The sequence below is a fragment of the Pempheris klunzingeri genome, chromosome 17, assembly GCF_042242105.1.
Source record: "Pempheris klunzingeri isolate RE-2024b chromosome 17, fPemKlu1.hap1, whole genome shotgun sequence".
Lineage (NCBI taxonomy): Eukaryota > Metazoa > Chordata > Actinopteri > Acropomatiformes > Pempheridae > Pempheris > Pempheris klunzingeri.
The window spans coordinates 1,850,837-1,862,316 of NC_092028.1; the positions used below are offsets into that span (position 1 = coordinate 1,850,837).

The 11,480-nt window shown below is 43.1% G+C and overlaps 1 protein-coding gene across 2 annotated transcripts; it reads right to left on the reverse strand.

The window, feature by feature from the left end:
• Positions 1 to 69: 69 nt before the first annotated feature.
• Positions 70 to 9,257, reverse strand: amdhd2 (amidohydrolase domain containing 2). 2 transcript variants are annotated; one of them, XM_070847148.1, is made up of 12 exons: positions 9,051 to 9,257; positions 7,522 to 7,673; positions 7,192 to 7,328; positions 6,208 to 6,347; positions 5,832 to 5,886; positions 5,341 to 5,553; positions 4,905 to 4,993; positions 4,437 to 4,581; positions 2,740 to 2,847; positions 2,040 to 2,108; positions 1,558 to 1,659; positions 70 to 1,451 (listed from the first exon to the last, which is right to left on the reverse strand). In XM_070847148.1, the coding sequence occupies exons 2-12, from the start codon at positions 7,602 to 7,604 to the stop codon at positions 1,372 to 1,374; spliced, it is 1,221 nt and encodes a 406-aa protein (XP_070703249.1). In that variant the 5' UTR covers positions 7,605 to 7,673; positions 9,051 to 9,257; the 3' UTR covers positions 70 to 1,371. The 2 variants fall into 2 exon arrangements, with proteins under 2 accessions (XP_070703249.1, XP_070703250.1); XM_070847149.1 differs by having other exon boundaries at positions 7,522 to 7,694.
• Positions 9,258 to 11,480: the final 2,223 nt, after the last annotated feature.

Consider the following 11,480-nt stretch of genomic DNA (forward strand, 5'->3'; position numbering starts at 1 on the left):
AATATGACCGAACAACAGAAACCCACCAAACCACAGGTGATATCACAAAGGTAAATGTTATTGCTTAGAAGAGAACAATCGTGTCACAGTAACATTCAGTTAAAGTTGATTTATCCAGCTGTAATGATTCAGGACTGGCCTGCTCCTTTTGAGACGCTTCAATTCAAAAACTGCAATTTAAAGAAAATCAAAGTACTTTTCAACATGACATCAAATCTGTATCCAGACCAGCGGTCCTGTGAGGCTGTTAAGGGGGCGGTACATCTTAAGAGGTTTATCCTCTGTACAGTGGCCTTTTTAGGACATTTTAGGCTCCATTTGGACAGGACTTTAGTTTAGGAGCACAAATGTCTGTGATTTTTCAGCCTCCTGCTCAGTTATAATTACTTACTGTCTTGCAGTGAACTTACTGGTCCTCCTGTAATTAAAGTCCAGTCCAGAGAGATACTTTACATTTTAAACCTGTATCTGTCATTAGCTGTCCCCTGAAGACCGTTTACATCTGTACTAAACAACCAACAGTAATCCAATAGATTTGTTTATTCACCCCAAACCAAAGTGCCGGACCAACTGATGCACTGACAAACTGACAAATCTAAAAGGAGAACTCTTTGCAATGGCTGCAACGTGATCCTTTGGGACAGCTGCACCTGATCACAGTAGGTCCACTAAAAGAGCTTGTTTGATCCACTGACAGGCTCAGAGTGTTATTCTAAGTGTGTGACAGCATCATGGAAAGGATCCCTACAGAGAGAGACCTGGAAGATCCTTTTGGTTTAACCACAAACAGCACACACACCAGACTACATTCACTAAAACAGGGATTTTAGAGAACAGGACACAGGAGCTGCTGCTCTGCTGCTGCCTCCATCAATTGGTTTGTTTGTGTTATTGTGTGTTACACAAATATTGTGTTGGATCAAAACTAACCCATTAAAACACCAAAGTCATGCAATAACACAAACAATCTAAATAATCGAGACAAGCAGAAGAACGGCAACTCCCATGTAAAATCACTCTTTTTTTTAATGGAGTCTGGTGTGTTTGAAGAGAGCGATCTAACGGCTGTTTGTGTTGCAGCCCGTTTGGTGGCTGCTGGCTGAGGTGATCTACTGGACCAGTTCCAACACTTTTACTACCTACCAGTCACTCAGACACCAGGATATGTAGAAAGAGGACCCAGGGTTAAAAATACTGGAGTTCTTCTTTAACTGTCATGTTTTCTTTGGAGAAAGGGGACATAGAGCAGCTAAAGCTAACGTCCTCTGAAGAATCAAAACATTCAGCAGGCTTGTGGTGCTGTGGTAAACAGTGTCCCCTGAAGGCACCGAGGGTCCCAGCTGTCGGGCCAGTTTCCATCTGCTTCTTCCTCTACGGTCCTTTCCTCCAAACCTCCTCTCCAGAAATATACGTGGCTCTGATGTTGAGGGCATCATCGAGCAAAACGAGGTCTGCAAAAGAGTCGTGTGAGTTGAGTGGAGTGAAACACACACACACACACACACACACACACACACACACACACACACACACAGCAGACATGACGATGCTCCTGACCTGCGTCTGAGCCGTAGTCCAGCTTTCCCTTTTTGTGGCTGATGCCGAGCAGCTGAGCGGGATGGAGCGAGGCCGCTTCCAGAGCTTCCTCTACGCTGCAGCCTGTTCATATTAAAAAAGGAGAAAATAGAAAAAACAATGGAGTTATTGTTGAAGCTAGGGGTGAATACCTGGAAGTGAGATCCTGTCATTTTGCAGGATTTCTCACTAAAGTCTGTTAATTATCCTTAGTTCTGTTTTTTAGGGTATGACCCTAGAAAAAGAGTGATACGCTCCCAGAAGATAATGATTGACAGCGTCTTTGAGAAGCTTTGTGATGTTACAGAACTTAACATGAAGGAGTAATAACTAGTAAAAATCAAAAGTTCCTTCTGACATTTTCAACCTGCAGTATTACTTTTGGTTCCTGTTACTCTGGTCTCTGGCTGCTAGAAGACAGAAGTTTTTATACAAACACAAGAAACCGAATCACACAAACTAACCTGAAGCCTGTTTAAAATGCCGTATACACATGTCCATCGTGGCTATGCTGCCGCTGAGGGTCTTTGTGCCTAAAAGACAGACAAGAGATACATTACAGTTATGTTTAAAACACAAATATGTCAGTTAAAATTCACTGTCTTCTCAATTTAAGATCAGATTAAAGTGATAGTTTGGATTCAAGGTTAAGGTTAAGGCTTGCCATCAGACAGCTCTTTCTCACGGGGAATAGAAGCTGTTATATCGTTCTCTTCAAAGCCACCAGACTCTATTGACAAAAACAGTAATTTTACCTCCCAGATCACAGGAGTTTCGTGCCTACTTCTGCCTCGATCAGTTAGTTTGCTTGTGTTATTGGTTGACTCTGGTGTTTTAAATGGTTAGTTCAGACCTAAATAAATGTGTATACAAACAATAATTGAGGCAGTGGTACACGAACAAGTCCTGTGTTCTGTGAGGTAAAATTGCTGTTTTTGTGAATGGAGTCTGGCAGCTTTGACGAAAGCAATAGAGCAGCTTCAGTTCCCTTTCGAAAGGGCAGCAAACTGGTCGAGCGTCGACCTCCATCTACTGAAGGTAGCACACTGACTGTGGAGAAGGAGCTCATATAAACACACTTCAGATAATGCCCTTAAGGAGGCCATAGCTCCCTAACACAAGTCGTAATTGGTGTCATTGCTAACAGTAAATGAACGCTGAGACCTGCCACGTAAGCGTGCAGACCCCGGATCTCGATGACCTGCTGGCCCAGTGTGTGACGACCAGGAGGGAGACCCATCGCTGTGATGGCATCCGTCACCAGCACCAAACCTGAGAGGACAAACAAACAGGATGAGCAGACGACAGTAAACACACTGATACCACACAGTAAAAATACTGTTAGTCCTGCTCTGGAAAGGTTCCTCCAGTAAAAGTCTGAGAGTCTAATGAGGAAAAAGTGTTTAAAGAGTAAAAGTCCTGGGAGCAGTAAAGTGTCTGTCCTAGATTCTATCAGTAGATTATTGATCCTCATCACTGATGGAAAAGCAGGATTTCACTGTTGGAGCTGCTTGGAGCTCATTTTGAACTATTTAGTATCAGACAGCAGCTGATGATTCTTTTCATTCTGGATTCATCTGCTGCTTATTTCCTCCATCAGTCCACTGATTGGTTGGTTTGGAATGGGGAGATGGGGAACTGAAGCTGTTCTCTCTTTTTCTTCACTCCCCTCAAAGCCACCAGACTCCATTGACAAAAATACTAATTCTACCTCATAGGACACTGGAGGTTGCTGTGCTACCGCTGCCTCAATCAATATAGTAACATTTTCGTTTGGATCAGAACTAACCATTTATAACACCAAATTCACACTATAACACAAACAAACTCATCGATCGAGGCAGCAGGTAGACCAGCATCTCCTGTGTTCTGCAAGATGAAGTGACTATTTTTGTCAAAGGAGTCTGGTGGCTTTGAAGAGAGCAAAGAGAAACAGAGAAGAAGGCTTTCTGACAGGAATGTAAAGCAGTAAAAATATTCTGAATATAGCACACTCTTAAACAGATGTTGATTTGTTTTGGATGGCCTTTATTTAGGAGATGACCTCCATCTACTGTAGGTAACACACTGACTGTGGAGAAGGAGCTCATATAAACACATCTGAAATAACGTCTGTCCCTTTAACATAATCATTTTTATCATTTCCCACATTATGCTTAGAGTAAAGAGAAAATGTGTCTATGGACAGTGTGTTATATTCAGCTTCATTGTGTAAACTACAGAGGGTTTGAGGAGTGAGAGAGATGGTGATAGACATCCTGTTCTACTTTCATGGCCTCCCTGAGAAAACACAAAAGCCTGAACAAAAAAAAAGCACCAGCTGTTACACTCTGATAATGGCTTCCTGGGTGTACTGGTCTGTAAAAAGTGCTCGTCTTCAGCTGGGAACACCAACTGTACTCACAGCAGGACAAAGAATGCAATCTCTTCAGCTAACGATGTGTCTGCAGGGGATAATTAATCCACCACAGTCTGGTAACAAAAACAGGGAGAGTTTGGGAGCTACAAGGAAAAACACATGTAAATATTTACACCAATCACTAAAAATCAGAAACTAATAAACTGAAAATTAACAGAACAAATGAGAGAAAATACACCTTCAGTCAGGGTTCAGACGGGTGCTGGAATGGGATTGTAATGTGGTGTTTTCAAGGTCTGGAAAGTGCTTGGATTTTGAATAAAGTGCTTGAAAATGTAATGGCATTAATATAATAAATGGCTATCTGACTGAAAAGTTAGCTTTTTAGATAAAGAAATAAAAGAGGAGAAAGAGAGCCTGGCGGATTTGAGTATGTTTAAGTTACCACAGCTGGACAGGTGCTGGAAAAGCTTGAAAAGTGCTTGAATGTGACTTCACCCACCCGAAGGATGAGCTCTGTGAGCGATCCGCAGGGCTGCAGGGTTGGTGTGGATCCCGTCGGCTATCATGCCGTAGTAGACGGTCCTGCCTGCAGGAACCTGGTCGCTGGTCAGCAGACCCACTATGCCGGGGTCCCGGTGGTGGAACTGAGGGGCAGAAGAAGACGTGATGAGCAAGACCTCACTGAAAGCTACAGGCAGAATAAACAGGAAGCTGCAGATGAGGCAAAGAGCAGCTGGTTCAATCTAAGAAGAAACAGTTAAGTGAAAAGATGAATGAGACGAGACGAGGTTAGGGATCATAAGTTCCTCATATCTCACAGTGTTTCCGACACTTACATATAACGTGTTTTTTCTTTTCGACTAAAGAAACGTTAAGATTGTGCAATAAAAAGCACACTGCAGAATGGATCATGTGCACGACACAATTATGAGACAGAGGGTGTGCAGGAGGATCAGGCAGGTCTCACAGGCAGCATGGCGTTGAAGAGGTGAGTGATGAAGGAGGCTCCGTGCTGAACGGCCTCCTCAGCTTGGGACAGGTTGGCCACAGAGTGACCTACATAGGGCAGCAGAGATATGTCCCATTAACAGAGTCAGAGGTGTAGCAGGCCTGCATTGTGTCTGCCGTTAACCTTAAACCCTGCACAGAGTCACCTTTCTTTCTTTTTGTTTAACAACAAACAGCCACTTCATCGCTCTCTTCAAACACACCAGACTCCACTGACACAAACAGTGATTCTACCTGGCAGAACACAGGAACCCTTTTCAAACAACAAACTCATATTAAATCTCACGTTCTGCTCGGTAAAATTACTGCTTTTCTCAATGGAGTCTGGTGGCTTTTAAGAGAGGCTCATCAGTCACTTGTGCCACACTGGATGTGAGGGAGTAAATGATGCTCACCTAAGGACACAGTGATGCCCCTCTGGCAGAGCTCCCTCACCACTGATTGGCTGCCGGCCAGCTCGGGAGCCAGCGTCACCATGGCGACATTGTCCAGGCTGCCGTAGGCTTCCATCAGGTCCTCGATCGCTCCCGACTGGAAGGGACGGAGGAACTGCTCCGGGTGGGCTCCTTTCTTCTCCGCGCTGATGAACGGGCCCTCCAGGTGAAACCCTGCAGGGAGTCGATCACACTTCATGTTGTTGTTGCACTAGCAGCAAATAGTAGAAAATCATTTAAATGATGAACAGGTATAAAAAGTGTTGGAATTGGTCCAGTAGATTTGTTGCAGTTGTCCCAAAGGTGATCCAACACTTTTACTACCTACCAGTCATTCAGACACCAGGATGAGGACACAGAGGGGTTTAAAAATACTGGACGCATCCTTTAAGGGGCTTAGGCGAAGCAGCACGTTGCTAAAATGTACCTCTACTGCAAAAGTAACATCTTACCAAGAACTCCAGCTCCGTGCGCTCCTCCATTGTGAACTTTGACCTGAGGCAGAACCTGGAACACACATATTCATTATGCTGGGATCTTGTAACGGAAAAAGAAGGACAGATTTTATGTGTAGCAGCTTTAACCTTACAAATACTGAAGTTAGACATATCAACAAAGTCAATCTATTCCTCTCAGAGTCGCAGTCAGTAAAAGACACTGGGCTCTTCTGTAACTGACTGTCTGTCACAGTGTGTATATTCTGATCTTTCCCTACACAGACCCTCAGTTTGCTATCCTGTCTCTAGACCAGAACGTGGACTGACAGAGATAAACCTGAAAACATCCGACCTCGGCAGCCCGATCAGACAGCTGAGGCCCTCACATCACCTTGTGGTAGACCGCGGGGGGAGAGGTGACCAGCGTGGGACAGAAGGACGTCACCCCGTGCTCCAGGATCTTCTTGGCCACAAAAGAAACTCCTCCGCTGACGTCCTCAGAGGCCAGAGAGAAGTCGATGCCGTATCCTCCTGGAGGGAGAGCGCACACGGGTGAGGACACGCTCTGCTCTGTAGGGTGTTTCTGCTGACAGCGTGTGTGATAAAGACCCTTCAGTTCAGCTGTGGAAACGCCCTCATTTAGGTCCAACCTCACACTTCTGTGTTTACAGCAGGAAGAGTGTCACAGTTCTGCTCATTTTAAAACTCCAGACTCCCCCCTCTTAAATATGTTTAAGACTGCAGCCAGTGATTACTGTTATTATGGATTAACCTGCCCGTTATTTTCATGATGACTAATGAATCATTTGGACTTTAAAATGCAGAGGTGGAGGAAGTATTCACATCCTTTACTTCAGAGACAGTCCAGTGAAAATGACCTAAGAACAAGCATGTGAGTATTATGAGCTCTTCAACAGGTACTTAAACGATCAAAGTAGAAGCACTAGAAGTGTTTCCTCTTCTGTCTGCTGTTTCTGGATTGATCATCCTGCTGCTTTAATGTGGACGTTACATTTTACTTTATATACCTTTATATCCTGTAGGGTGGTTTAATCTACAGCAATGCATCATGGGATACAAGATTGTCATGTTTGTAGTGTCGCCGTCCTGTGAGAAGAAAACAGCCTGTTTTCAGCTCGGTCACGATGAATTTACCAGCTGATCCAAGAGGGTCTGAATATTTAGCCCATAAAGGAACTCTTCATCCTTCAGTTCATCACAAACACTCAGCAGCAGCACATGTGGAGGAACCAGGTTTCCACTGTGTGTGTGTGTGTGTGTGTGTGTGTGTGTGTGTGTGTGTGTGTGTGTGTGTGTGTGTGTGTGTGTGTGTGTGTGTGTGTGTGTGTGTGTGTGTGTGTGTGTGTGCTGGTACCATTGATCTGAACATCGATAAAGCCCGGTGCGATGATGCTGCCTTCACAGTCCACACGCTTGTCTGCATAACCCTGCTCATCGAAGAACAGCTTTTCTGGATCTAAAATCCTCCCGTCACGCACCCACAGGTCCTCTCTGCACACACACACACACACACACACACACACACACACACACACACACACACACACACACACACACACACACACACACAGAGTAACTCTCTGTACTTACAGCTGTATCAGGTGTGTGTGTGTGTGTGTGTGTGTGTGTGTGTGTGTGTGTGTGTGTGTGTGTGTGTGTGTGTGTGTGTGTGTGTGTGTGGTACCTCTGCAGCTGGTGGTCTCTGAGGATCCTGCAGTTGATGAACTGTGTGATGGGAGCGTCAGACACTGATTTGTTGGACGGCATCTTTCCCTCTCAGCTTGTGTTAACTCCCCATGTACCGTCACGGCTCTCCAGGTGGCCCCTGACCTCCGACTGAAGACAGAGGTGGTTTACCTTCAGGTGGAGTCAGACATTCATTCATTTAAGTCTCTTCTCTCCGTCTCCTCCACTGTTTCACATTTTATTGTCATGTTCAATGTGTTATTGCTCTTCCTATGCATGGTTTTATCGTCCTCGTGGTTTAATGATTAACACTTTCATGATTCCTGTTTCACTTTGTCAGCCGGCTTCAGCAAAGGTTCTGTATGAATAAAGATTATTATTATTATCATTTGGTACAGAGAGACAGAAACGCTCCATGTTTTAAAGAAACTCTTCAGTGCTTCAGTTTTCCTTTGAACATGTTGTGCAACACACATGTATATATTTTACATTTATATATTTATATTTGCATGTATCTTTATATTTTGTTGCATCCCTTGTTTTTGCACTAATTCTTTTTCTGTTGTTTCTGCTGTAACAACATTTCCCCCAGTGTGGGATATTTGTAGATTAATCAATTCATCGATTAATCAACCAGCTATTTCTTTAATTATCATGAACTGTTTAAGGGATTTATTTTGGGAAGAACACACAAACATCTTTCAGTTCCAGCTTCACAACTGTGAAAACTTCTCCGGTGACAGTGAAGTAAAAGTAGAGATACCACAGTTTAGAAATTACAAGTTAAAGTAAAACTACTGAAGGAGAAGTGTTCACTTAAAGTATAAAAAATGGAGGTAAAACTATACAGAACCAAATATCTGATATCATTCCATTGTATTTATTAGGTGGATCTCATTCTAAAAATGTTATAAACTGCTGGGTACTTTAAAATATTTGTTTCCAGTAAAAAGTACCTTGAAATAGTACTTATGTACAGTGCTTGAGTAAATGTACTTATTTGCTTCACCACCAAGTGTCTTCTGGTCTTTTGTTTTCTCAGAACAAAACCCCAAAATATTCAGTTTACTTGCTTTATGTGTGTGTGTGTGTGTGTGTGTGTGTGTGTGTGTGTGTGTGTGTGTGTGTGTGTGTGTGTGTGTGTCCCTTTTCAGCAAACAGAAGTGGAAACAGGACAAAAACGTGAAAGTCACGGTTGTTGTACTGAACTTCTTATAAAGTCTGAGCACAGATGCAGCTCAGTATTAAATCAGATCTGATATCTTATCATCACAGTGGGTGCAGCAGCTGACTTTGACCCCCCAGCTTCTTTATGCTCTCATGGCGTTTCTGAATTAACTCAGTTGGTCAATAAGCAAAATAACTATTCATGTTAACTATTCATTCATTTTAGATTCTGCACATGTATACTATTACCTGGCTGTCTTATTTTAATAAACTACTACTCTGCGTGAATAGCACAACACCAAACTCCATTCACAAAACAGTCAATTTAAGACGTCCTTACCTCCGACCTACTTTACATACCTTTAGACAGAAGGCGGTAAGAAGTCTGAGAATTTGTAGAGTCCACTTGTCAACTCGGCATACACTAAATTCACATTACAACAAGAATTTCAGTCAAATTGAACTTGTTCCACCGTCACCAGGTCGCCTTTCCACAAAAAACTAGCGAGGGAGGCTACAGTAAACCGCCGTCTTTTTTAACCGAGTTCGGCAACAGTACATTCCGTATTCCCCTGCAGCTATTTTGGCATTAGCGGGTGAGTTTGTACAAAGTAGTCTTCTACAGCGTTAATGTGCTGGTCTACAGTTGGTACCTGCCCTGGGAGCGAGTTCAGCTGAGTCCGACAGAAACAGGGGAAACGGATGTCATGTGACGAAGCTGCAGGTCAGCTGATCAACAAAATAAACCTGCTCCTGCAGGTCACTGACAGATGGTGAGTGCTGTGCTCTACTCTGCTCTACTGTATACTGCTCATGGAAAATATTCCATTACAAGTAAAAGTCAGAGTCCTAATTCACTAAAAGCACACAAATATTCTCAGCTTCATGTTGTACACAGTGTCAAATAAACTCAGAGGTGTGTGTGTGTGTGTGTGTGTGTGTGTGTGAGCGTGTGTGTGCGTATGTGTGTGTGTGTGTGTGTGTGTGTGTTTACCCCTGGGGTAGAGGGACAAACACCCAGCAGAGGGAGACACAGCACAACATTTGATTTAAATCCCCCAGAGAGAGAAACACCTCACTCTGATAGTGTGCCTGGACTTGCTGGACTATGATGGACTCTGGAAGGTGTGGGAGGCTCTCTGTCAGGTGACTCCTCTTTGCTGTGTTCAGTTATGAGATGTCCCTTTGGAATAATTGAATAAGGAATTATGGGGTTTGACAGCAGGGCTTTGGACTTCCTCCACCACTGTTGTACATAATCAACAGTATGTGTGCTGTTGAACTGGAAGGAAACATCCTGCAGTGAAAACTGAAGTACAAAAGTATTAATCAAAATGTACTTAACCCTGTCATGCATGAGTTATGAAAACCTCAGTCAGGATTTTTACTAAGTGTTTTTATTCATCTTCAGGCTGAAAAACAAGGTGGGTTTTTTTCAGCCCATATTTTCTAAATATATATTTACATGTCCAGTAGTTGAAATATAGCTACTGATACATGATGTACACTTCAGTGGACATGTGATTAATCATAATTTCCTCCCAATATAAAATCAATATTTGGAAAATTTAGCAATTGCATGACTCCTTAGATGTTACTTGATGTCACCATATGTTTCTTACCTGCATGGTTTCTTTTTCTAGAAGGTTTGAACAGAAACAAATGAGCAACTTGGTGTTTCTGGCTGTCTGTCGGCCATCTTGGCTCCACTGGGCAGCAGTCAGTGGATGAGATGATGCAGCAGCTTCACTGTAGAGGCTGATGTGCAGCTACGCCATCAAAACTCATGCATATACAAGAAAACAGCTTTTGAAGAGCTGCACACTGCAGTGACCTCTGTGCATGAAAGGGTTAAAGTAGTAAAAGTACAAGTACTCGTGCAAATACATGTGCATGTTTGTAATTTTATTGGGTTTATTGATGCTGAAGCTTGTGAATGTGGAGCTCATTTCTTTTTGTAAGGATTTGTTGCATGAAAGACACACACACACACACACACACACACACACACACACACACACACACACACACACACACACACCTCCAGTCTTACACGACTAAACATATTCAGAAAAAAGGAAAATAAAAAATACACACACGCACAAGCAAATCTGCTGTAGCAAAAATGATGCACATAGTAATAATAATATCAGTTTATTTCACATTTTTCAGTCAGATATAGCAATGATCACATATATAACATATTATTACATATATACCACATTACTCATACTAACATATACAACATGTTATCAACATTATTACTCAAGAGCATAAATTCAACCTGTAGTGGTGACAATGCATGAAACTAGTGACTATATAATAGTATTATACTTAAAATAACACACATACATAAGTTTTATCATATAATCTATGTTTTAACTGTGTTTTGTCTTATCGAGCTGAATCTGAAGTTACTGAATAAAAGTAGTGGGGTAAAAAGTCAAATACTGCCTCTGAGCTGTGGTGGAGTTGAAGTGTAAAGTAGCATCTGATGGAAATACTACAGTGACCTAAATACAGTATTTGGGTAAATGTACCCCCCCCCCCCCCCCCCCCCCCCACACACACACACACACACACACACACACACTGCCACACTCACCTGTCCCGTGAGGTGAGCTGGACGGAGTAAAGACCCCGCTGAGCCAACGGTCACACCACCAGGAAGTACAGCACCAACTAACCCCCACCCACACCACACCACCCACACCACACCACCCACCCACCCACCCCTCCCCTTCTGAGCAGCACCCCCCCTCCCCATTCCTGAAAGTCAACAATAAACCA

Coding starts and splice junctions, on each gene's coding strand:
- amdhd2 (XM_070847148.1), bottom strand. CDS start 7,604: ATGCCGTCCAACAAATCAGTGTCTGACGCTCCCATCACACAGTTCATC. Junction 6,348..7,191: donor TATCGATGTTCAGATCAATG/GTACCAGCACAC, acceptor CTCTCCCTCCAG/GAGGATACGGCATCGACTTC. Junction 1,452..1,557: donor GGACTACGGCTCAGACGCAG/GTCAGGAGCATC, acceptor ACTCTTTTGCAG/ACCTCGTTTTGCTCGATGAT.